Raw genomic sequence first — 26,757 nt, 5'->3', positions numbered from 1 at the left:
AGGTTTGGGTTGGTGAGATCCCAGGAGGTTTCCTGTTTGCCTTTCACATTCTGTAGGATGGCTGTACAGAGGTGGGAGTTAGATATATCAGAGAGAGGGGGCAGAGTGCAGTGTGAGTGTGGTGTGAGTGTGATGTGCCTAAGGGCAATGTCTTCTTGAGCGCAGGTCAAGCTTAGTCTCATGGATAAGAAGCGGCCTAAAGAAGTTGGGGGAAAGAATAGCTAGTGCATGTATGTGTGTGCATGTGCTGGGAAGGTGGTAGGACTGGGTAGTAAGGTGAGTGGAAAGCAATGACGTTCAGAGTGCTGAGTCACAAGTGAAGGCATATGCCTCAAACTGCAGTAGCTGACCTGGAGCGCCTTCAGATTTGGCAGAGGCTGCAATGTGAAGCTACAGGATAATCCTGACACACTTTCCTTGGTTTAAATTTTCTCAAAGGTTTTACAGGAAAACATTTCTATATTAAAATAAATATGGAAAAATGAATAGGATGCAAAAAAAAAAAGACTTTTTTCTGTTTTTTTGGTATGCTGCATGGTGGTAGTAGGGGGGGTCACATTTAATCCTTTTTTCCATGTGAGTACCCTGTTATTGCAGCAACGTTTTGTTGAAGTTTTGTTTGCTTATTTGGGGAAGTGCATGGGTCGGGGATCAAACCTGGGTCTCCTGCGTGGCAGGCAGAATTCTACCGCTGAACTACCCTTGCACCCCCTGACATACAGATCTTTTTAACGTAAAAATTCAACTTCAAAGAAATTACGATGGTTTCCAGAAGGCCCTTAAGTGCGTGTGCATGCTCGTGACCATTAGGGGAACTTTAAGGAAAAGATCTGAAAAGCCCTGCTGTCCTTGGCCAATTTCATTTGCACAGTGACTCTGTGAGTAGATATTATCATGGCTTGTTACATCACTAACAAGCAGCAGAGTCAGAACTCAAACCAGGATCTGTAGCCAACATGTTCTTTCCACAACAGCCTGAGTGGTTGATAAATGAGGTGTGGTAAGAAATAAAAAAGTAGGCTGATACCTGGATTAGTCTCCGGGCTGCTAGAACAAATACCATACAATGGGTTGTTTTAACAACAGGAATTTATTGGCTCTCGGTTTCAGAGGTTAGAAAACTTGCTTCCTCCAGGTATTTTCTGGTTGGCAGGCAATCTCTGGGGTTCCCTGGTTTTTCCCTCACACAGCAATGCATAAGGCGGGATGTTCTTCCTCTTCCTGGTTCCTTTGACTTCCAGTTTCTGGCTGTTCCCCGTGGCTTCCTTCTGCCTGATTTTCACTCTGCCTATAAAGGACTCCAGTAATTAGGGTTAAAGCTCAACCTGATTTAGTTGATCCACTCCTTAAATGAAGTGACATCTTGAGGAGATCTTATTTACCCAAGACCTAGACCAAGAGCACGTGAAAACTGGGGTAAGCAATTCAATCCAGCACAGTGACAAGTCATGAGTGCCGGGCTGAAATAAGTGTAACATGCAAGAGTGCAGATGGCCTGTGAGGGCCAGTTGCAAGCTCTGCTCACTCCTGTCGGGGGCGAAGGTAAGAATAGGGAATGCCACATGGCCACAATAGTTCTAGCTATTCACATCCTAGCTTCTTTGGGGCTCAGTCTCACCCGAGACTGAGGTTGACCTGCACCCAACCATGATAATGTTCTTATGCAGAAGATCTGAAGGTAAAAGCAGGAAACTTGCCTCTCCTGTTTGTCGTCGTAGTGTTTTTCTGCAGAGAGCTCAGAATCATTGGCCAAGCCCATTCAAGAGCTGAATGTTGGGGAAAGGGTGTCAGCCATGTAAAACTTCTCCCAAGGTCCCCTTCCCATGACAAGGATGCATTCCATAGTTGATGCCATAGGAAAGAAAAGTATTTCTGGGTCTGAAAGGAAATCAATGGAGAGTTGGGAACCTCTGAATTCGTGGCAGCCTTCCTAGAGACAGTTGAAATTTTCAAGATCTGTTGTTTTCCATTTGGAGGTCAGTGAGACAAAACATTGTGTTGATACAGAAAATCAAGAGATTTATGTTGCTTTCATTGAAGGGGAAAAAAATATGGAAAGGACCTTAAAGTGGTAACTCAGTACTAATACAAAGTGAAGAATTGTTTGTTAGAAACTACTCCTCTGACTAGCAGGTTTTTGCTATAGTTTGCAACTGAATGACATTGTCTTTCTTTTTTCCCTTTTCTTTCTTTAGTATGTGTTGAGAGAGCTTATTGAGAAACCAGCCAACATCCTGGAGATCTTCAGGCCACCTCAAGTACTGCTGCTTCTGCACGAATCCTCTGATGGGCTGGTGTCTCATCAGCTGGTATTGGGAGAGGGACCCGACCACGACCACAATAAGGACGCTGCTGAGGTCAGATAAGCACCTGCTTTGGGCGTAACTGAAGGCTTCGAGGCACCAGCCATCTCTGAGGAAGTGTCTGCTCACGAGGCAAACGATCTTCCTGCTGCTCCAGACGGCAGCCTGGATGTTGACGATGTGATTTTCCCCCGGGACAAAGTCCCTCTCTTCAAAGCAAAGGTTAAATCTGTTTTGGTCGCTGTACTGAATGTCCAGGTGTTTGAGGAAAGCACTCTGCACCCATTCAAAGTCTTTGCAGCTGAAGCACAAATAGGCATCATATTTGTACATATCAGGATCTGTTTCCTGGGGATGGTCCTTGAACACCAATCTTTGAGCTTTCTTATAACAGATGAAACAAACTCCCCGGAACTTCGTGACTATGAGGGTGACTAGGAGGAAAAGAATCAAAGTGACAGTGAATAAGATGAAAAGGGAAAACTTTAGGGACTTTAAAGCTTCTTCTTCATCACAACCCTCCGTGGAAACAGAGTAGAGGGAAACCATAAAGAGTGAGTCAGGGTACATGCAGTATATATCTGCAGGAGACCCAAATAGAGTCACATTCGTTTGATTGAGCCAATTGATAAAAGTGCTAAGCTCACACTCACAGATGAACTTGTTATGAGTTATGTCCACAGTGGTGAGTGACGCAAATACATTAGGATCGGGAGTTAGGAGCTGGTTTCTGGATATGTCTAAGATCTCTAAATTGGCAGGTAAATCGCCAGGATGAAGAACCGTCAGCCTGTTGGAGCGGAGGTTGAGTCCCTTTAATGCAGTCAGATCACTAAATACTCCTGGTGGAAGGATATTGAGGTAGTTATTATTCAAATACAGAATTTGGAGATGGGATAGCCCCTTAAAAACATCCCAACAGGACCCAGCTTCCCAGGCAAGTTGCAACATATTTTCTCCAAGGAAAAGTCGTTCTAAGCTGAGATTCTCTGAAGGGGTGTGACTTTGGTAACAGTAGGAGAAGCGATTTTGACTTAAAATGAGAATCTGGAGATGAGGAACCTGGAAAAGGAAGTAGAGATTATCCAGATTTTCCAGCCTGTTCTCTGATAACTGGATGAAGTTGGCCGTTAGGTCGCTGGTGTCTGGCAGAGTTGCCAGTTTATTGCCACCCAAGAAGATGTCACGTATGCTTGGAATAAAGGAAATTGTTTTAAGAGCATTATCCCGGAGGTCCAGTGTAATTAATTTTTCCAGGGATCTGAATGTTTTGTCCTGAATTATCCCAATGTGATTCTTTTGCAGATCAATATAGGCTACCATAGGTAGCCCATAGAAATCAGAGTTGTAAAGTTCCCCCAGAAGGTTAGAAGACAGATTAAGAACTTGGAGGTTGTTGAGTCCAAAAAATGCTTCTTTTGCAATCTTGTTTATCTTGTTGTGGGCAAGATCCAGAACTTTCAACTCCTTTAGGGCCTCAAAGAGATGGAAGTTCAGGGAGAAGATAAATCCATGTGAGAGGTCCAAGTGTATCACCGAGCTCCTGGCCAGACCAGCAAATGTGCTCTGATCAGGATCTTTGATGTTATGGAAGCCGAACCCAGAGCCCATAATGTGGTGGGCAAGAACCAAACTGAGAGTCTCACTACCATTGATGGCATTGCTAAAGTTTCTCGTGATCTCCACTGTCCAGCCATTGCTAGAAATATCTAGGGTTTCCAGGACCATGTTTCTGAATGGGTTCATGCACTTTCCCCAGTCCACTGAGACTGTGCTATACAGGTTATTAGCTGCAAGGCTAAAAAAGGAGAGCATTTTCCCTTGGAGGGGCTTGAGCTCACTCTCACATACAATTGGTATGTGGTTGAGGGAAAAGTCTATGGACTTCAAGGAATTCAATTCCTGGAATGAAGGATGAAGGGAAAGGCTGTGAATCTGATTAATGGATAGGTCCAGGCGAGTTAAAGACTCTAAATTTCTGAAATATCCATCTTTTAATACAGCATCAGAAAGACCACAGGAAAACAGCCTAAGTTCAGAAAGATGGGGTAGTCTCTGAAAAGCATCTGGATGCAAGAAGTCTATCTGATTTTTGCCCAGATCCAAGATTCTAAGATTGGGCAGGTTTCTGAAGGCCTCTTTGTCTATAGTCAAGGGGGTAAACTGGGCCCCAAGCTCCAGAAGCTGCAGCTGCTCCAGGAAGGGGAATGACGAGGCAGTGACTGTCCTGATGTAGTTGAAGCTTAGCAGGAGGCTCCTAGTGGTGTTGGGAACCGGAGGGACCTGGGTGAGGTTGCAGAAATGATATAAGGCCATCAGATGATCGAAGGAGCAGGAAGAAATTGCAAACACAGGATTGGCTACGAGCACCACTCCTAAAAGAAGTTCAAGATGGTCTCCCATGGTCCTATGGAGAAGAAGGGAGAATGAAAACATAGGCATCTAAGTGCAAAGGCATTGTATATAGGTCTCCGGAACTCTGGGACCTTCTATGATGCGGCTGCTCCATCAGGCTCTTTTGTTCCTCTGACTCCATGATGACTATAGTTGTTGGCAGATATTGCCTGGTACAGACAAAGCTGTTCTTGTTCTCTTTCTATCAAACACTTACACTGCCTTTTTTTCTGTACCAGGCACTATTCTAGGTACTTAAAAATATTATCTCAATTAATCTTTATAACAGCCCTACATTTGTTCATTCATTAGTTCTTTCATTGCTGAAGGAAGTTGAAGAAAATAGCAGAAAGAAACACATTTTTGATTTACCTCAGTCAGGAGCCCTATTCACAGTGCAGAAGCCTCAGCTGTCTTTCTGATGACACCACTGATTCTCCCGCAACCTGTCTGGGGTACCAGCTCACCACTGATTTTCACACACAAGGGCCCCACCCTCTAAGAGCTTAGTATCGATCATTTACTAACACCTCCGTCTTTGGTATCAAGACCACATATCTGACTTGCTCTAAATGAAACCCCGGAAGGCCTCTGCTGGAGGGTAAGGAAAATGTCACACGGCTTAGACGGTAGGAGAATGAGGGGAAAAGAAGAGAAAGATATAGGACTAAGGTATTGTTTATAAAGAGCAATAATTCCATGAAATATCATCACTGGCTACAATTTGATCAGAATACATTAAGCATGGACCGTCAGGGCAGCAGAGCCAAGCATGGCCCCTGAAGAGGTTTCATTCTGTGTTGGGGCTGATTTTTGGTGGGTTTTGGAGGCCGTGCAAACAAAATGCAGCAAGTCAGAAATCAGCATCGATTCCTGAGTTGACCAAAAGTATCCAAACCAGCCGTTTGACAGTCATTAGGAAAAACTCGATGAGAATGTTTATTATAGCTCTTAAATTCTCCCCATCTCAGTAAATGGTTCCATCGTTTCCATCCAGGGGCTCAGGGTGACAACAGCAGAGTCACCCGAGTTCCCTTAGATGTCACCCTCCGCCTACAGTCCCTGAGCAGGTCTTGCTGGTTCTATCTCCCAAGCCATCCGCGACTCATTCCAGGTCACCATCATCTTCTTGTGTGGGCCACGCCAGAGACACCGCACGTGTTTCTAGTGTCTCTAGTCTTTTTCTCCATTCTCCAAACAGCAACCAGAGTGTTCTTTTAAAGATGTAAATCAGATTATATCTCTCCTCTCTGCATAAAATCCTTCCTTTCCTTCCCTTCTCACTGCCTTTCAATAAAATCGTGCAAGGATTTACACGATCTTGCCTGCCTCTTCAACATCATCTAGAACCATTTTTCTCCTCAGTAATTTATTCAACACATATTTACTGAGCACCTATTAGGTGGCAGGTGCTGTTTCAGGAGCTGTAGATACGGCAGGGAACAAAATAGACCAAGCCTGTCCTCACAGAGCATATGTTCCAGTGAAGAGAAGAAGTGACAGGTGACAAAATAATAAGTATGTAGTATCAGGTGGAGGGAAGTAAAGCAGGATGGAGACAGGGAGCACTGCAGTTGGGGTGGTGGCTGCTGTTTATAGAGTGGTCAGGAAAGGTTCTTCAATGTGACATTATTTGAGGAGAGACCCAAAGAAAGTATTTGAGATAAAGGGAACAGCAAACATTAAGGCCCTGGTGTAGAAGTTCTGCCATATGGGGCTCCTGCCCGCCGTTCCAAACTCTTTCCTACGTCAAGGCCTTGGCATGTGCTGCCTCCTCTGCTTGAAGCCTCCTCCCCTGGGTTTCATGGCAATGCTTCCTCAGAGAGCTTTCCGCAGCACTCATTATTTAAATAACACCCCTGCCCCACTACTCTCTTGCAAACTACCCCATTTATTTTCTTCAAAGCAGTTATAATAATTGCTCAATTATCTTGTCTATTTGTTTTCTTATTTCACGTCTTTCTCACTAGGCTATATTCTCATAAATGCAGTAAATATAGAAGGATGCAGGTGCTCAAAAAAAAGTATGTTGAATGCTACAAATGGGAAAGAAGGCATTCAATCTTCTTCTTAAGGATCTTTTCCTCTTTGGAGGAAGAAAATCTTATCTTATAAAACTTTCCATGTAAAGCAATGGCTCTTAAAAGGGACAGTATTGCCCCAGAAGGTCCATTCTGGAAACTGGGAGGTGTGTGTTTTTGTTGACACAACGATAAGGCGGGCATCCCCCCAATAAGTGTGACAATCCAGCATCTGCACAACTCCAGGGTGTCCTTCAGATATTCCTGAAGATGGAAAACATGCTCGAAATGATCTTCAGAGCCTAACCCTTGTTTTCATACTGACAGAGACATTTTTGCACGGTTTTAATATATTCCGAATTTTCCAGCAATGCAACTATCTTGTCAATTTAGGAAAGATTATACACTGTATCCATCTTTGTTCATAGGTGTTGTGTTAAGGGTGAGTCTGCATTTATGTGTGAGCAAATTTATTTGACCCTTACTTCAGAATGTCAAACTTAATGAAAAAGTTTAAGATTTGTCAGTTGAGTATTGTCTTACTTCTCTCAAATCTAAACTTATTCTAAGTAGGTGTCCTGAAACACATAATAATTCATTGTAAATTACTTTCCTTTTTACTTCTCCTTTAAATTCCAGGCAGAGCATTATCTTGATTTCTTTAAAAATTATGGGTATGGGTAGGTTATATTGTGTCTGTGAATTCTATTTCAAAATAGTGAAGGGGTCATTTCAAATGTTTGTTACAAAAAGAGGACCTAGGTCTGGCAGGGCCTTGAGCGCAGATGTAAAGCTCCTGGTTTTCCTATCCCACTTCATTACAGGCACCCTGCTGACAAAATTGGGAGGTCTTTGAATCATATTTATTCTTTTTACAACGTAGTTTGTGGTTGTGTCTTTGGTGGCATATGAAATTGAATAACGAAAACCAACTAGCCACTTTCTTTATCAGTGAATTTCTTTTGGATTCAGAAGTATGTTGGAGCTAATGACCTTATTTTTACAGATGATGTGAACTGGTGAGAAGGCCAGCATTTTGGAAAATGGGATCAAAGTTCAAAGTAATCTCGACCGACAGATTGAAGAATTATCAGAAAGCAAATGGAAACCAATTAGGGCAGGTACAAGTGCTACCGTTCCTGCCCCCGGAGCCCCCCTACCCCTATCCCTACCCCAGGAGGGAGTGGACGGGCCCTCCCTGGCGCTGTGGAATAGCCTGCTGTGTCCCAACTCTGTCCCCGCCATCTTCACTGATAACGTACATCCTGCTTACTTGCAAAAGTCTTCTAATACTATCAAATATAGATCACAGTCGGTAAAATGAACTTCACAAGGATGGACTGGCATCAATGAAGAGAAGAGAGGATGTCACAAAGAACTAGGTGAGAGCCAATTTCTGCAACAGGCCTGAGACTGAGCACCAAGTCTCCTGGCGTTCAAACCACAGGGCTGTGATGCTGGAAGCTTGTAAGGTCCTGATACAGCAAAGGCAGGTGGTAGGAAGCAGGAGCCCTAGTTGTGTGCTCAGTGTGACAATTCTGAAGAGACAAGAAGAAAATTGAGGATGGGGCAAATCAGGGCTTGTGACCTGAGAAGGGAAAACAGATGAGTTCCGGTAAAAATATGTGGCCACGGAAAGATCACATTCCTATTGTGTTTTATGTAATGTTTTCTGCATCTCATAGTGTGAAGTGGACTCTAAATTAACCTGCAAGAGGCATAAGAATGTCAGCTCATTCCTCACTACTTGTGGATGCCTACAATGAGTTATTACTCTCGGTTTATGCTGCTCGGCAGCAGACAACATATTGTAGTGGCTTTTTAAATGTTTTTAGGTCATGGACACCTTTGGAAATCTAATGACAGCTTTGAATCTTTGCCCTCCAAAAATGCACATCTGCTTCATAAGCCAAGTTTTGCATCCACTTTCATGGGTTCCCTGACCTCCGAAGTTCATCTGTTTCAATCTCAGGTTGAGATGATATCAAATAACCACTATGTTTTATGTCCTACAAAAGGAGTTGGCAAACTTTTTCTGTAAAAGGTCAGATAGCAAATATGTTAGGGCTTGCAGGCCAAATACTATAGAAGAAGAAAAAATAATAGAAACTCTGATTTCATGAATGAAGATTTTAAGTGACCGTGAGATAAACATGCTCTGATACTGAACTACCAGTGTCTATAAGAAAGAATTAACTTGGTCCCCAAGTTTCTGACAGTTTTGCAGCTGTAGTGTTATCCAGACATTAGAATGGATTTTCATCTTATGTAACCAGACAGAAAAATCCTGCAGGGACATAGGAGTGAGAACATTAGCTTAGAATAACAGACTTAAAATTTAAAGTTTTGATCCTGTCTTCCAACTGAATTGATACTGTCTACTCAGTATTGGCCCCCAAATGCATATATTGACCTTGAATTTGTGATGATAATGAGTAAAAGAGAATCCCCAAATACATATTCCAAGATATTATATTATCAAGCCCATATTAAGGAAACTTAAATTAAACAGAAAGGGGGGTAAAGTCTGTTGAGTAAGGAGATTTTAGACAAAATCATTTGGGCTTAGGTTATCTTACAAAGATGCCGTGTAGACCCATTTTCTTGTGAAACACAGAAAGACATGAAATAACTACATTTTTTTTTTTTTTTATCTCGGAAGCAGACTTCTATGGGTCAAATGCTGGGAGAGGTGAATAGGAAGGAGCCAGGTGAGCTGACAGAAGTCTGGAGGGGAAGCTCATGAAGACAGAAGTTGGGGGCAAGGGCCCCACAAAGAGGAGGGTCCTGGATCAAGAGCCAGAGGCCCAAACACATTAAGTGCTGGTCTAAGACAAATCTAGTCAATAGGTGAGTACCAGCCAGTAAAGCTGCTTCAGACCCAGTCAAACCTCAGAAAGATGAGAATTCAAAAGCGAGGTTCAAGTAGCAAGAGAGCAGGAGGGGATCTGATGGACATGCAATAAGAGGAATCTGAGAAGATCAAGTCACCTGAAACCCTAACGCCTAAACAGATTTGAGCAAGAGAGGGAGAGTGTGTCAGCACAGCCTAGAAGGAGCCACTGGCTTCTCCCCAGGCTCATGTCGCCAGAAGTGAGGGTGTGGACAGCAGCCTCTGTGTCGTGAGAAGTATCCCAACTTATTACTTTCAGGAGTCAAGTTCTCTGAGACAGTGGGTAGAGGGGAAAAAGTGGGGGAGACTGTGCCTAAACTTCACAAATGGGCAGTGCATTATTATCCTATTTTTAGGATAATAAAAAGAAATATGTACAATTGTCTATATGGTTACTTCGGTTATAAGGTGACTTTTGTATTCGTTTCTAAAAATCACTGTAGTAGGTAAAATTACACAATAAAAGATACAGGTTTTTTTTATGGGAAAAATGGGGTTTTGGAGATTGAATCACCTCCAGAAAAGGCATGTTGAGGTGCCTCTGGCCCTATGGGTGGGAACCCATTTGAAAATAGGACTTTTGAGGATGTTATTAGTTGTGGTGTACCCAAACTTCAGGAGGGTAGGCTTTGATCCAATAAGGCTGAAGTCCTTATAAGCAAAGGTAATTGGATATGGAAAGAGGAGCCATGGGGAGCAACCAGAAGCTGAAGCCAGTGGAACCTGGAAGAGAAAGGAGAAGATGCTGACAGTGTGTTACCACGTGATGGAAAAGCCAAGGAACCCCAGAGATTGCCAGCCAACCAGAAGATACCAACCCCAGTAGGAAGCAACCCTTCTAGCCTCTGAAACCATGGGCCAATACATTCTTGTTATTAAGCCAACCCATTGGATGATATTTGTTTTAACAGCTGGGAAACTAAAACATGGGGTCAGGGCACAACATTCAAAAACCTCACTAGAACCACGGTAAAAAATAAGTAAATAAAAAGACAGGAACCTAATAAAAATGTAGCCCAGTTTTAGCCATGTTAAATGGTTAAGAAATACATAAATATCATAATAAACATGGCGCTTTACCTTGGAAAAGACCTGAAGTTTGCTTGCGGTAGTGGGCGGCGGAAGGACTGTAGCTTGTGTGTGAATGTGAAGCCGTGGAGGGAGGGTCACCTGAATGAAGTCCCTGACCAAAAGGTCTAACACCAGAGGTAGCTGGTAGATGTTTCTGAGGTGTATATTTTTTGTTTCATTATTATCTTTTTAAATTGTTTTTTTGTTTCATTATTTTTTATTGTGAAAAATAACATGCATTTTTTAAAAAAGCAATAAATTTCAAAGTACACTGCAACAATTAGTGGTAGAAAGATTTCAGAGTTTTGTATGGCTTACAGTTCCACAATTTCAGGTTTTTTCCTTCTAGCTGCTCCAAGACACTGAAGACTAAAAGAAATATCAATATAATGATTCAGGAGTCATACTCATTTGTTAAATCCTATATTCTCTGTTATAACTCCACCTTTTCCTCTGATCTTCCTCCTAATCTTTAGGGGTATTTGGGCTATGCCCATTCTAACTTTTTCATGTTGGAAATGGCTGTTGATAATATGGGATGGGGGATGGAAATAGTTATTATGGAGAAGCCAGGCCCTCTGGGTTTCAGGACTTATCTGGCCTAGGAACCACCTGGAGGTTGTAGATTTCTGGAAAGAAATCAGAGTTCATGGAACTTTTGTAGATTCTCAGATACAGCCTTTAGGGTTGGAAGGCATGGTTTTGGTTGGAAGTTGGCAAACTTTGATAAATAGCAATATCTAGCTGAAGCTTGTGTGAGAGTGACCTCCAGAGTAGCCTCTCCAATCTATTTGAACTCTCTCAGCCACTGATACTTTATTTGTTACAATTGTTTCCCCCTGAGGTGTATTGTCATGTGGCTTTGTTCAGCTGAGAGCTATTTTCTGCACTGCAAGTTAGGAAATTGTGCATAAGCAAGCATGAAGTTCACATTCCCTAATATTACCAGTATTGTTCCCTAATACATCAATCTTGTTGGAACAATTTTGCATTTTCAAAACAAGCCTTATAGCAGAACTGACTGTACTGCAATTCAAGACTAACAATTCAAAATAAGAGTAGAAAAGATGCAGGTTCTATATACAATTCTACCCCCCCCCCCCCCAACTCTGATCTTCATGGGAGAGGCACAGGCCATGGGAGAATTTGGAAAACCCATGGGAGTGGTTCTGGAGCCAGCCCTGGGGACCAGTGTGGACTGAGGCCCCAAAGGGCTCCATGGCACCTGGGGAAATCCTTTCACTTCTCAGCCTCAGTCTGTTTCAATGATAGATTGAATGATATTACTAGTTGAGAACTAGCTATAGATTAGAATAATCTGGGGAGCCTTAAAAATGCTTACCGCAGACCAATGATATAAGAATCTCTTGGGGGGGGTGGGGGGGTCTCAGGAATCTGTATTTTTAAAAGTGTATGAATTTTGTATACATTCAAATTTGAGAAGCACAGGAATAAACCCACGGCTCTCCAATTTGGCCACACTGGGATTTGCCTAGGACTTTTTAAAAAATACTGATGCCTGGGTTCTGTCAAAGAGAGTAGATTCCACTGGTTTGGGATGTGGTTTGGACACAAGAGTTTCTAAAGGTCTGCAGGTGATTCCAATGTGCCAAAAGCACAATCATATTGTCCTAGGGTTGCAACCCTGATTGGCCATGAGAACCACCTGGTATGCTTTAAAACGCTCCTGATCCTGGAGCTGAGTCCTAGAGATTCAGATTCCATAGGCCTGGTGGAGCCTGGAAGTTGCATCTCATAAACTTATCCCAGGCAGTTTTGGTGCAAATGGCTCTCAGGCCATGCTTTGAGAGACTCTTGTCTAAAGGATCCCCTCCATGTGGAAAACCCAATGATTCCCTTAGAGGAAGCAGGGCTCATAAGAAAATCTGGAGGGCTCTTGTTGAGTAAAAGGATTTTACCATTAAGTCTAGGTTAATTTGTATCTAGGGCTTTGAAGGGGACAAACAGGAAAAGAAACAATCAATGCAGGCCTCTACACTCCTGCCAAGCACAGTTAATTAGGATAATGATACCAGAGGGACAAGGGTCAGTTTCCCTTTCACTTGAGTTTGAATTCATTTAGCTTTAATCCCAGCCATTAGCTGAGCAGGTTCCCTTTTCTGACTTAATTGCTTGGACAGCAGAGCTGCTGCCGAAGCCTGGGTGAGTTATGGGCCATGAGGTCTCTGCAGCAAAGGGGCAAGCTACATTTCAGGATCGCCTCTTCTCCCCAGGCACCACATTTAGCCTGTGAATTCCTCTGGCTGCAGCCAGGGCTGCTCCTGTGCTAATTTAATGCTTGAGCCTTGACAAATAATACTAGTAATGGGCTTCCTGGCAGGACCTGCGGTTCTGACTCTGGTTGACCGTGGTCAGGGCACAGGCTGAAGAGAGAACAATTACCCTTGGATAAAGGCTTAGGGGGGGTGGACAAGGTGGATTCCTCCCAGAAGAAAACACCCTCTATATGCACAAGGCAGCATCCTAATAGAACAAGTCAATCTGTGGGTGATGGGAAGTTCCGAACATTGCTGAGCCACAGACCCTCACACCTAGCATGCTGCCTCTGACAACAGCTCCCGTAAACCGCGTGGGTGACTGCTCAACCATTAACCACAGAGTTTGCTCCCCAGGTACAATTTAGCTTCCACGTAAACAACATGCCTTTAAGGCTCTTGTGAAGTTATTTCCTTTTCGTTCAGCACCACCTCTTTTCAGGGTGACCAGCTGCTCTATTTATAATTTGTTTGCCCTGGATGGAACTGTGCCCAGGCTGGGGCTCCCACCATATGGACATGACTGTCAGATGTGAAGTCCCTGCCCACAGGGGCTTCCAGTCCCTACCGACCCTTCATCAGTCATTTCCAAAGTGCGATTCCTGAACCTGCAGCATTGGGATCTTTTCGGCAATGCAGATTCTCGCCCCCCGCCCCCTCCCCCAGACCTATTGAATCAGAAGCTCTGGGGTTGGTGCTCCACAGCCTTTTTAATAAGGCTTTCGGGAGATGTTGATGCACCTTCATGTGTGAGAACTGCTGGGTTTAAGTCTGGAGGAAAGACTGACATATATACCAATAACTGACACCACAGAGTGGGCTGTCTCCCTCCTCTACGCTTCCCCAGCATCTTCCTTTCCCTCATCCTCTGGGTCCTTTGTAGGTACTATTATCCCTATTTTACACACGAGGAAAGTGAGGCCCAGGGAGGTTAAATAACTGACTTAAGACCACTCAGCTCTGACTACCGCACATCCCTGAGCCCAGAGGCTCTGGGTGTGGCTCTGCAGATGGACCACAGGGCGCCCGCCCTCCACCCTCCATCATCACCTGCTGATCTTGGAGGGTCACTCGCCTTCAATCACATTGGCCCTGGCTCCCGATCTTCCTTTCCACCTCCAGCCTGCTTCAGCCCAGATGATGTCCTCACCGCCCCGTGAAGGTTCACCTCTCAGCCCCTTGTCCTCTCCCACTTCCCCATGACCGTCCACCTCACCCTCCACATCTTCTTGCTGTTCTGTCCCATCTGCCCAGACCAACTGCTTGCTTTCTGCGTGCCTACACCTGAGGCTGGGCGAAGCCCTCACAACGGTGCACTGTGGTACCCGCACGGATATGCACTACCCGGTCCCGCTGTGCCCTCAACCCGACCTGGTAATCCTTGAAGGTGCCCCCAATCCACTCCCCCTCCCATCCCCTCAGATGCCATCCCAGACCTTCACCATACTCCCCTCACACCCGATCCCACCCGTGCCGGCCCTCTCAGAAAGAGCAGATGGAGCTTCCTATTTCCAGGAGCGAAAAGGAGGCCCAGCTCCCGACTGGGGGTGTGCTGCTGCCCTCTGCCGGCCATTCGGGCGCCTCCACCGAATCAGGACCGCGACACCCCCGGGGAGGGCCTGGAGGCTTGTGTATCCTGCAGCACAGCCGGATGGCGGGCTCTGGGGCTCCGGTGGCCGCGGTGGAACCCCAGGCAGCTCATACTCAGGCTGCAGCGGCCAGAGAAGGCAGCTCGCTCGTGCAAACCTGAGTGCAAAAGGCACACCAGAGCCAGGAACAGACAGTCTGGCTGGCAGGCAGAACAGAAGGCAAACTCATCACCCAGCCTTCTCCTTGGACTCACCCCTCGTTTGAGCAGCAACAGCCATTAGCATCTTCCATGAATGTCGTGGGTTAACACAGCAGGGTAAAAGTCTGACAACCGACCACTGCTGTCTAAAGAAATAAAAAACTCAGTGCATGGGATTTCTTGGCATGGGGGAGGCAGTGGGAGAGGGGATGATTTATTTACTGATGCTCAGAGGTCTCGCTGTGTTTGTTTGCATCTCTGGGTGCTTGGAATTCTTACTACAAAACATGTCTATCATGTTGAGCCCGGTGGAGAAATGCCCCTCTTATTGTAGTATTTAGTTGCATTAGTAAGGTCGTGTAGGGGATTATGATGAGGAACTCGGTCAAGTATCTTGCTGAATTCCCAGCGTTGCTGGGAAGTGGCAACCCTGTCAAGATGGAAATGAGCTGACTCTGGTACGACCTGGTCCTTGTGAACCCATGCTGACATGAAAGGAGTCCCACTGCCCTTCCTCAGGTCGACACACCAGCTATGTAATCACTTCTAGAATTCTGTTCAGTTGCTGTCAAGCTCACTTGTTTGGAGTTTTATAAGCCAATCTGTGTCTCTTTTCGTAATGAGAATTTTATTCCTGAGGGCAGGCATTATTATTTTTTTTCCTGTTTGTTCACTGCCACTTGCCCAGCACCTTGAATGTAATAAGGCAACAAATAGCCACTCATTGGGATGACTGTTATGTGCTCACATCCTGTCTCCAGGTCCTCCCCTCACTTCCTGGCCCCACAGAGATGGCTGCTGGGATGCAGGGCACTTGGCTGTTGAGTTCTCTGGGTTCCTTGGATGGGACTGGTGTGTCTGAGCAGGAAGGACCCTGGAGCCTGTTCAGAACTGTGGGCTCTCACTTGCTCTCTTATCTCTACATGGTCTTCTGCCAGGGGTGGTTCTGTGTGTGTCCTCACAATCTGTTAATATTATACCATCTGCTTCTCGGAGTGGATGTACCCCTTCCTTCTTCTTTCTTTGAACGTACCTTGAAATGTCCTTTGGGGCATCTGTAGCATTTCCCCCAGATCCAAAGCACTTGGGGCTGCAGGCTTTCTGTTCCTTATATTCATATTTGGCTTTGATTATGAACCCTTAATTCCATCTCCAGTGTATATATTCTTAAAATCTAAGTGGGTAAGTTCAGACTGATTTCTTTAATTCCTCACTGGAAGACGGCTCAAGTACCAAATCAGTACAGCAGGTGGTCAGTTCCTGAATTTCCCTCCCTCCCGATTCTGCTGTCGCTGCTCAGCGACACTGAGCACTGCCTCCTGGCTGGTCCCTGAGAGTTAGTCTTATCCCGAGGAAGCATCCTTCACTCTGCTACTCGAAGGAGCTTCCTAGAGCATGGCTCAGATGAGAAGTCTTCACTGGCTCCTTATCCCCACGAGGCACTCTTCGGAATGACTTTTGGGGTCCCCTACCGTTGGCTATAATCTAATTCTGGAAAGGCTGACTAGAGAGGGCCCTGAGCACTTGAACCCTCTCATTTTACAGGGTGGGAAACTCAAGCCAACCTACCTTCCTGTTGTCCTCTCATCACTGCCCTGCACTCCAGGGACAACTTGCTGTTCTCAGAACTTGGCCTCCATTCCTACTTCTCTGTTTAGGATGGCCTCTTGGCTTGGAATGCTTGCACTAGCCTTGTCTGCCTGTCCAATCCCAACTCGACCTACAAAGGCTTCCTCAGATACCAGCTCTTCCACCAAGAAGTCCTCATGTTTCCACAGGAGTGTGCACTCTCTCCTTTGATATTTGTTTTATACCTCCATTATAACATTTTTATTACATCATGTCTTCCACACCAGACTGTAAATCTCTCCAGGCAGGGACTCAATTTTATTCACGTGGTATCCCCCCATTGTATTTAGCACATTTAAAGTACCCAATTAATACTTTGATGAAGAAAGATTTTCATCAGGAGCACTTACCTCCAATCCTAACGCAAAAGACTTCTAATGTTCTTTTTATTCCAGGGACAGAGGGTCCCCTGGTTGTTCAGACTTTAGTTCCTGAGACTGGAGGAACCTCCTCACAGCAGTGATGGTCAAGCATTTTTTTCCGTGAATCAGGAGATTCCTTCCTAAAGGAGAACAGAAAACCTAATTATGGGGAAAAATAGAAAACATTATGGAGCTGTTTTTCCATGCTACACAGCAGTTTTCTTTCCCGAATAATTAAAAACTCCAGGTGAGCCACTTAATTAAGTGGAATTTTAATTGAAAAAGATCAAGACCATTTTGTAAATTGAGGTGTGTAGTACATCAGGGCCGGGAGGGGACTTGAGAAATCTCTGGCCTGGCCTCTTGTTCAGAAGGTGACTGTCTAAAAATCCAGCCACGTGGGTGTGGGGAAGGGAAACTCTATCCTCCCCTTCATAATCCAATCTTTTTTTTTTTTAAAATAGGTGTTGATAAGGAAGTTTCTCTAATGGATCCAGAATCCCCTTCATGACATTTCTGGGGTCATTTGGTTGCCGAGAACTCACACACAAGATTGAGGACAATTCTACTCTCTTTTCTCTCCCCTGAACCACAGAACCTGCTGACCAAACGTCTAAGGGAAAATTGAGCTATTTGACATTTCTAGGTAGTAAGAGCAAGTACGTTATGGCTGCTAAGAGACATTGTGCAATTATTGGGACTTAGATGAGAGGTGTCCCTAAAGTTGAAGAATTGACTTACAGTGCTTTTCAGCCGTGGATCTTGTTGAAATGCTGATTTAGACTCAGCAGGTCTGGGATGGGGCCGGCAATGATGTATTTCTAAGGAGCTTCTAAGTGACTTTGATGCTGCTAGTTCATGAACCACATTTTGAATGGTAAAGGGCTCAGAGACCCTTCACCTGCCAGCATGCTCACGAGCTCCGCTGCCCAGCTGGGCTGCCTCATTCTCCTAGGAGGGAAGTAACAAGATGCTCCTTGATCACTTTTGAGAAATGAGGTCTATTAATGCAGTCACCCCCAGTTCCGCTCAGCCCTGAAGTGCCTTACAGGGATTCATTTAAGGTTTCTGAGGAGGGCGAGTAGGACAGGTGGCGCATCATTTTATGTGGAGATAAGCAAAGAGGAGAGCTTGGGTGCAATCTGTCGGGTTCAGGGGCAGGCACTTCTCCTGGAATCCAGCAGGGGACGCACAAAGGGCCAAGACCGAGGCGGGGAGCCCGGGAACCGCCACCGAGAGGCTGCTGGCGGGATGTGGAGGCTACAAACTGCTGTAAACTGAGGTCCGCGGCGGGGCTCGCATGGTTGCTTATGTTTAGAGCACGTACAGGTGCGCCTGGCAGGCCTGCCATTCCTAGAGCAGAGGGAGGGGGGTTCATTGCTGAATTTTGAAACAGTGCTGGTGTACCTTTGCTTCCTGTGCACGTACCTTTGCTTCCTGTGCACGCACCTTAGAAGGAATTTACACACACAAGTGCCTGCCCTGACCTAGTCCCTCCCTTCACACAGCCTTTGAGGCTGTGTATCTGTTTTTGCAGCATATACAATTGCGATGTTTTAAAAGATCAAAATGGCAACTAAGTTTGTGGGGGGATTCAAATCCAAGTGCCACAATTTAGAGAAATGTAACTTGGGCAAGTACTTAACCTTTCTCAATATCAGTTTAATCGTCTCTAAAATAACAATAATCCGTTTCTACTTCTCTCAGCAGTAGCCGCCGCTGACTTTCAGAGCACTCCAGTGTCAGAACCAGAGAGCAGTTATTTATGTGCAATCCTCTAATATTTCTTGCTTGCTGAAGTAGACAGACTTCATTTATCCAGCTGCACCTCACCAGAAATGTATTCCTTTTCGAAGCCACTGAGCGGGAAGAGTAAGAAAAGGAAATGGAATTTCACAACACACTGGGGCCATTTGCTGTTTCTCCTTTCTTGCATTCATGGGAATTACATAAAAGTTTCCCGTTTTCTATCCTGAAGCGATAGTCCCAAACACTACAAAAGAACAAAAAATAATAACCAGAGGCACTAAGATTCTGAAGAAAGTATGTAGAAAACCCAAATGGTTTGGATATTGAGTGATTTCCCTTTTGTTTGCTCATTATAAACTCTCTAAAACCTAGTTTTAAGGCACCTGATGGAAAGAAATAATTTCATCTTTTTTTTTCATCTTAATTATTATTATTAAAAAACTAACAAATAGGGTGCACGGGTGGTTCAGTGGTAGAATGCCTGCCTTCCATGCGGGAGACCCGGGTTCGAATTCCAGACCATGCATCCTCAGCCCCCAAAAAGTAACAAATAGCATGCCGTAGCTTACCAAGGGATGAAATGTCCCTACGAACATCTGACAGCCTCCCTAAATGCAACTCAGTAAAACCGGCATGCTGATAGGCAAAGAACACGCCAGGAAAGATGGGCAACTGCAGGGTTGGGGAGGCAGAGCAGGTGAGAGCTAGGAAGTCCAATACTGCATCTCTGGAAAGTAATGATACAGACAATCTGCTAAAAGCAGCAAAACTCATTTGGATTGTGATGTAAAGGGGTGGTGGGGAGATGCGAAAGGGGACCCTTATTTAAGTGTAGTCGGTTGGACCGAATAGAAATGTGAAGCCAGTTTCTAAAACACTTGAGAACTGTCCTGGGAGGCATCGGTGGTCTGTGCTGGGCTAGCGAAAGCAGGAAGAGAAACTTCCTCAGGCTGATGAAACCCAGTTAGCTCTGTGGCCCAAGGAGATGGCTCCTAGTGGGAGGGTAGGCCAGAGTAGCCCAGGGAAGGAAGGAAAAGGGAGGAGTCGGCTGGGATGGGGTGGGAGGGGTCCTGCAAGGAGCAAAAAAGGAAAGACAATTTCCTTAGGGGCACCTGAGGAACTGTGCGCAGGGATTGGTGAAGGCTGAAAAACAAGCTCCTGATGAAAGCACAGGAGCCGGCCTCAAGGGAGGTTTATGGGGCATGGAATCTGCCATGGGCAGGCTGCTGCCCATTCTGGGGTAGGGAGGTGGGGCACAGGGAGTCAAGGATGGATGTGGTTCTAACTAGCCGGTTGCTGGTTACTTCCAGTGTGCATGAGATAATGACAAAAGCTGGGAGACAGGAAGACTGGGTTGTAGTCCTCCTGCCATGAGTTGAACTTTCCTTGTCCGCAGTTTCTGCTTCTGTATAATGGCCAGTTTGAATTAGAAGCATAGTTAGTGCTAATTTTAAAGTTATTAAAAGAAACTTATTGACTATCATGCCAGCAATCACAGACCAAGGCACAATGTGTCTTTGAAGAACATTTACCCTCCGTGTGGGAAACTTTGCAAGCCTTATTATAGAGGATCTTGAGAATACATCAAGAAAAATAATATTATTAATACACTAATAATAATGCATCCATATATATCCTGGACCTAAATAGCAACCCCCCTCATCCCCTCTAAGCATTTACTTTCAGAAAGGATTGCTTCTGAAGCAGGATAATATTTCGAGATTAGAAAACTTTCCCCTGTCCCGTATGTCCACCTTACCCTGGCCACCCCACCCCCACTAAGGAGTTAGCAGTTGTCCCGCATCATTGCCTCAGGGCAGGGAAGTGGCAGGACTGTTCCCAGAAGTGGCTTGCAGGTTCTGTTCTTTTTCCCAAATAAGGTCTTAGGACCAGAGGCCAGAGAGGCTATTCTAGGAGGTACAGGGAAAAGGGGGGTGGGTGGGTATGAGATATGTAGCTCATAATTTTGGGTTCCTTGCAGTACCTTGCGCTTGGTAGATTATTTGTTGATTATTAAATTATTTATTGACTATTAATGCTGGGCCAACTCACAGTGAAACTGGGGTCCATATGGAGTCGGTTTTGTGACTTTGGACAAGTCACACTGTCCATAGAACTAGGACTATGAATCTTCTAGAAGTGTCAGGAATATCAGCCTCAATCAGCATTAAAGTACAAGCTTGTTTCTCTTGAACTTGGTACAGTAGTTTGAGTGTGTGGACCTTGAGGCCGGCCATCTTGAGTTTGCATCCCAGCTCATCACTTACTGCTGGGGGTTATCAGGTCAGTTCCCTGGGCCTCATTTTTGTCATCAGAAAAATGAGAAAAATAATAATACCCAACTCACGAGTGGGGGAGAAACTCAGAACAGTGTCTGGCGCAGAGTAAAGGCTATTTATGTGAATGATATTATTACTGATGTTATTAATTTGTGTATAGTCAAGGAGAAAAAGTCTGACCAGGTCCATCGTGAAGGAAAAGTCAAATTTGGGCGCATTTGAGAGAAGTTTGCCATGGGATGGGGTGGTGAGAAGCAACCGTTTCAGGTTTGCAACATCCTATCATTGGATTTTACCATACCATGACTGTGGAAATCATCCAGAAAGTCTTATGGGACATGTGCGTGGGAGTGGGGGAGGAGAAGATGGTGGTGGTGGGGTGTAAATGAAATACAATCAATGCAAAGCAAGATCCTTAACCATATTCCTTTAGAATAAATAGGCTCCTTCCCTCTCGAATTCCGATGAGGCCAGAGCTCTTTTGTGGTAAAATAACAGAAATGTTCTCTTGACCCAATCACCTCTGCCTTCTTGCTAAGAATGATCTGACCTTTTTTCACAGCCAAATTCCTCAGACATGAAGTCTAAAGACTCCACCCAGTGTTTTCACTGCCCACTCATCAGTCCTCTTTTTAACCCCCTTGAGATCTGGCTTTCCTATGGAACTCCCCATTTGAAGTCTACCACCTTATTTATTTATTTTTTTTGTGTGCAGCATTCTTGCCTGCTGAGCCACCATCGCCCGCCCTCTACCGCCTTCTTATCTTTTCTTGCAGGAACCTCCTTGTTCTCTTTTGAGCATCCGGCAGCTTCGGCCACCTATTTCTTCTTGAAATATGTCCTCCTTTGGCTTCCCTAATTTTCTGTCATTCTGTTTTTCACCACTTCCTTTTCCTTCTCACCCTCTGCCAGCTTATAGGCTCTCCCCCAGACATTGTTCTCTGCTTTAGACTTCTTCCCTCAGTGATTATATTTGCTTCCATAATTTGGACCACCCCTGCTGTGTTCCCAAGGATCTCCTTCTAGCTTTGACCTCAAAGTGCATACTTCCCATTAAAGACTGTCCCTATTTGGATGTCCCATTGTAACTTCAGGCTTAAGTATGTCCTACAGTGGTATTTTTTTTTTTTTTTTTTTTTTTTTTTTGGCATGGGCAGGCACCAGAAATTGAACCTGGGTCTCCGGTATGGCAGGTGAGAACTCTGCCACTGAGCCACCATGGCCCGCCCTGTAATGTATTTTGAATTCTGAAAATCCTTCAGAAAATAAAGACTTCTGCATATTACTCAGATGCATTCAAGTAGATCTCTGTCCATGCCAGGGACCCATCTCCTGTGCAATGCCATCTTTACCAGTCTTGCAACTGTGGGCTAAGGTCAGATCATTCTTAGAAAGAAGGAAGAGGTGACTGGGTCAAGAGAACACTTCTGTTTATTTTATCACAAACCAACTTTCTGCTTTACTCTTTACATAACTCAGTACCAAATTCTATTTTTTTCCCCTCCAAATATCTGTAGAGTTGTCCTTCCTTTTACATTTGCATCCCCCTGGTTTTAGCCTTCCATTCAATACATATGTACTGGGCACCATCTCCCAGGAATGATGTTAGCTGTTGAGGCAACATCAGGGACTAGACCCAATCACTGCCTTCAGGGAGCTAGCAGACAGGAATGGGGATGCAGCCAAGTAACAGGTGGGCAGGTGTAACAAATGCTGTTGGAGGGATGTTCCCAGGGTGCTCATGGAACAGTGGAGACGGCCAGACCCAGCCCACGGGAACCTCGACACTAAAGGGATATAGACAACAGAATCCCAATGCTCAGCAGGAGCCGGCTGCTCTGGAGACCAGTGAGTATTCCTGGCAGGGACTGCCAGACAGCTTGGTCAAAGGAGCACAGGAAGTCCAGGCTGGGCGAGTGCAGCTAGGCTGAAGAAGCTCAGAGGTTCCAAGTGTGGAGTTCAAGGTGGGAGCCGCCGGGAGGCAACGCTGGAGAGGATACTCTGTGGCCAGATCCAGGAGGTGCTTGAATTCCATTCTGGGGGCAGCAGGGGCTGCTTAAGGGTTTTGAGCTTTGCAGTTGAGTTAAATTCAAACTCCTCAAGGCCTCTGCGAGTTTATTCAATCTTCAGTTCCCAATGCCACTTAGCTCACACATTCTGCTCCAAGTAAGTGGGTGCTTCACTGGGCGCAACTACCTTTGGTTGAATTTCAATCAAAAATCACTTTCCAAATGTTTCTTATGTGCCCTGACACCAAATTTGGTTCAGGGGGCCCCAAAAGGAGGAAGACACAGCCTACCTCAGTGAACGGAACAAAGAGACCCCTCAACTTAGACAGACAACAACAGGGTGATGAGAGCTTCAAGAGAGGTTTACGCAAGAAGCAATAGAGGACAAAGGCTTGACGGCCCAGTTTGGCTTGAGGGAGTGTGGTCAGTCAGGGGAGGTTTCACTGGAGAAGAGCCCATTTGATATGCTTCTTTAAAAACTGAAGAGGAGTTCCCAGCAGAGCATTTGGGCACAGGACAGCAAGTGTAGACAGATAGAGGCATGCAAACAAGGCAGGGTCAGAATGCTACAGGGAGTTCGGTATGTCCTGGGTGCACGAGGAGAGTGACAGCAGATGGAGCCTGGAAGGGAGGCAGGGAATTTGGACTGCATCATTGTGGGCAGTGGGTGACTCTGCTTTTTCTGAGCTGCTTAACATCTGGCTCCATGTTATCACCCAGGGGCCCTTGACTGTCCTTTCTAAATCCAGTTTGAGACACCTTGCTTCTCTAAGCCTTTTCCAAGCCCACCCTTTTCTTTGAAGTAGTGGACAATACCACATAATTTTGCCCTTAGGTGTTCACTAATTGTTTCGTAAGTGCTGATTTTATCTTCCCACTTAGGCTTGGAGGTTTCTGAAGGGCAGGGAACAGGCCTCAGAGTTGTGACTGTCCGATAGAGCTGAGCACATCGTCAGTTGTGGCCCTCACGTTAGGGCGCTGCAGTACCAGGCACTGACCCAAGCTTCAGGGATCTGATGATGATTTGGATCTGCCTTTGCATTCTTTTCCACAAAATTGAGTGAAACAAGCTCCTCTGAATTCAGTAACTGTTCCTTCCCATGTTGTCTTGCTATCCCAGTCTATGTGCACAGAGACAAATAGGCAGGCCTGTTTTGATTTCAACACTCGACTAAGCCCAACTTCCTGATGAAATCAACAAAGAATGCCCTGTGCTGGAACACACCTTCCTTGAGAGAGAGGTCTCCCTCCCTCAGACACAAAATCAAAAACTGGTCAGTTGGTATGCATTCAGACAATGGGATCTAAGAGTCTTTCAGCTCAGAGCTGTAAATGTACAAGCTGTGATCCTGTGCTCTCATTTAGGATGGGAGCACTGGTCAGGGTGGACAATGTTTATTCTGACTGTTAAAATGTGGATTATTTTCATACTGATTGTTAAATGGCTGTGACTCTGGCTCTTCTTCCAGGACCCCCTGGAGCCTACTTGCAATATCCAGCAACTTAAAGGATTAGCATCTAGCACCATAGATGGTCTCCCAGCCCTGTTCCAGGACTTCCTTTCTGACTGAATGTGCCTGGTACCCTAGGAAGTCCCTAGCCACTGGTTTCTGCACACCAGAACAAGGGTGAAGCCAGTCAAGGAAATCTGGGACATGATCATCAAGCTCAGATGGGCTGAGTTAACTACAGGGAGAAGTGATCAAACTATCCACTCTGACAAAGGCCAAGCTGCTTCCTCCTGGTAGGGCCACTCAAGACTAGCTGGTTATTATAATACCCTCCTCCAGCCACTGATCAAGAGCATGGCAAGACAGATGGACTGGAGTCCAAACAGAGTATTGCATTGATTGCCTCATTGCTGTGCAACAGTATCTGAGGGACATTGGGGCCAAGCAGCTTGTTTGTAGTTCACGGTGGAGGAATTGATATTGAAACACAGTGCTAGACAGATGTGTTCCAAACTCTAGGCAACTCCATGGCCAACCAATGGCAAGCCAGAGGTGTCATTTCTTATTCCAGATGGCATCAGCAGCTTTCCTGGAGCACCACTCCTCACCCTCTAAGATAGGCAGTCAAACCCCAATGTGGTCCCAGACCCATCCCTATCCTTAGAAAATGTTCAACTGTGGTTTTCCAGGAGCATTGCCACTGTGTGATTATCTTCACAAGCAGAGTTTTCTTTCTCTTCTTTTTTTTAACATAAAGGCCAACAATATCTACTTTGAAGCCAAGACAGTTTGCAGGGCTGCAAGCTGAGCCTTTCTCTCTAACCCGATGGCATGGGGAGGGGGTTCATGGCCTTTTGTTGAGCGGTTCAGCAACTTTCTGTGATTTCTATGGCTGTGCTGTCCCCCTTTTCCTAGGAAAAAAGTCAAAGAACTGACTTGCAAGGAAAAGCCACCTGCACCCTTTCACAGGGCTGGATTGAAGGTGAAAGTGAGAAAGTCTGAGCAGAGCGACCCCTCCGTTAGAAGGTGAGGCTGCAAGGCGGCAGCGACTCCCACAACCACGCACAGGTTATCCACGAGGAGCCCTCCCTCCCTTGCCTAAGGACCCCCGTCCCCAACCCTCGCGGTCCCTGCGGGCGTAGGGTCGCCGCCGAGGGCTGGAACACCGCGCGAGGAGGGGAAGGTGAAACCGTCCGAGACAGCCGCGCTGGGGCACAGAGCGCAGGAGGCGCCCACCGCCGCAGCAGGCAGCCCCGGCCCCGGTCCCGCCCCCGCCCGCGACTCCAGCCTCCGCCCGGTCCTCTGCGCGGACACCCGCGGTCGCCAGCCCTGGTCCGCGGCAGGCGCTCACCTCCGGAGAACTCTCCCCGTGACCGCGCTCCTCCTCCGGCTGTTCGCCGCGACAGACGAGGCCCCTCCGCGGGGAGCTCCAGCAGGGCCGTCCAGTCCCGCCCACCAGGCCGCGCCCTCCCCGTCTAGGCCACGCCCCCTCAGCCCTGGTAACTCTCAGCTCTCCCACGTGTTGGGGCGTCACCCTGCACCCACACCGATGACTTTTTTTTTTTTTTTTTTTTTTGCGTGGGCAGGCACCGGGAATCGATCCCAGCACGGCAGGCGAGAATTCTGCCACTGAGCCACCGTTGCACCGCCCCCTCCCCAGCGACCTTTGAACGTGCCTCGGAGAACCTGCGGTGGCGGGGAAGGGGCAAAGTATGTTTGCAGAGGTGGGTTTTATCAAGCGTTGGAATTTGGAAGTGGATAGAGGGCCTGTAGGTTTGGGGGTGGGGTGGGGTGGGAATCCCATCATACAGGGAGGGCATCCGAGGCCCGAAGACCTGAATAATTGCCCAAAAGCCTAGCCAGAAGCTACCAAAAGAGGAATCGATCCCATGCATTCTGACTCCTAGTTCAGTGCTCCTTCACCTGTATCTAAATTCAAACTAACTTTTGAAGTCGCGTCGACAAAGTGCTACTTTGTAACTTTGGGAGCTGAAGTGGGTTGAAGAAGGCAGCTCTGATTTTGTTTGGAGAACCCAAGAGAAGACAGGTCCTTTCTGTCACACAAACACGGCATTACTTTTGACTTGCTTCCTTTCTTTTTTCCCTACCTCCTCCAGTGTTGGAATTTCCTACACTTTCAAAAGAAAGAAGTAGCTTCCCAGAGGCTTGTGTAGCCAAATGGTTAAGGAAAAATGACTTAGCAGAATGTGGTGAAGTGCCTTTCTGGGGTGGACCCCAATTCAAGGACAGCTATGACACTGCCTTGAGTGAGACTGTGGGTGGGGGCACAGACAGTGCAGGTGGTTGACCCTCACCCACTGACCGGCTCCTGGGAGCTTAGGGTCTAATCACGGGGCTGTTCACACTCCCCCTCTCTGCTCGGCAGAACTTGGTGATATCCGGCAAGGCCGGAAAGAGGCGTAAGACAAAGTCTGGCACTTAATTAAATGTGAGGACCTCATTAGAGAGTCTTCCGGGCTCCACTCCTTGGCTGGAAGCTTGAAGTGTGAGTGACAAATTGCCTTGAGTGG

General features: G+C 46.0%; 1 protein-coding gene and 1 long non-coding RNA gene across 6 annotated transcripts; one reads left to right on the top strand and one right to left on the bottom strand.

Annotated features, from left to right (window-relative positions):
* Positions 1 to 576: 576 nt before the first annotated feature.
* TLR5 (toll like receptor 5) lies at positions 577 to 25,680 on the bottom strand. Of its 5 annotated transcripts, none has more exons than XM_077149164.1 (4): positions 25,578 to 25,660; positions 17,480 to 17,689; positions 16,727 to 16,897; positions 577 to 4,710 (listed from the first exon to the last, which is right to left on the bottom strand). In XM_077149164.1, exon 4 carries the CDS (start codon positions 4,704 to 4,706, stop codon positions 2,127 to 2,129), a length of 2,580 nt encoding a protein of 859 aa, XP_077005279.1. In that variant the 5' UTR covers positions 4,707 to 4,710; positions 16,727 to 16,897; positions 17,480 to 17,689; positions 25,578 to 25,660; the 3' UTR covers positions 577 to 2,126. The 5 variants fall into 5 exon arrangements, 4 of the variants coding, with proteins under 4 accessions (XP_077005279.1, XP_077005280.1, XP_077005276.1 ...); XM_077149165.1 differs by having other exon boundaries at positions 16,727 to 16,878; XM_077149161.1 differs by lacking the exon at positions 17,480 to 17,689 and having other exon boundaries at positions 16,727 to 16,878; positions 25,578 to 25,680.
* Positions 4,502 to 17,375, top strand: LOC143673979 (uncharacterized). Its single transcript, XR_013170795.1, has 3 exons — positions 4,502 to 5,298; positions 7,725 to 7,839; positions 17,203 to 17,375. It is a non-coding gene; the product is annotated as an uncharacterized LOC143673979 (long non-coding RNA).
* Positions 25,681 to 26,757: the final 1,077 nt, after the last annotated feature.

Source organism: Tamandua tetradactyla, chromosome 2, assembly GCF_023851605.1.
Source record: "Tamandua tetradactyla isolate mTamTet1 chromosome 2, mTamTet1.pri, whole genome shotgun sequence".
Taxonomy (NCBI): domain Eukaryota; kingdom Metazoa; phylum Chordata; class Mammalia; order Pilosa; family Myrmecophagidae; genus Tamandua; species Tamandua tetradactyla.
This window is presented reverse-complemented; position numbering and strand designations above follow the sequence as displayed.

Excerpts from the sequence above, each read along its gene's own strand:
- TLR5 (XM_077149161.1), bottom strand. The coding sequence starts at position 4,706 with ATGGGAGACCATCTTGAACTTCTTTTAGGAGTGGTGCTCGTAGCCAAT.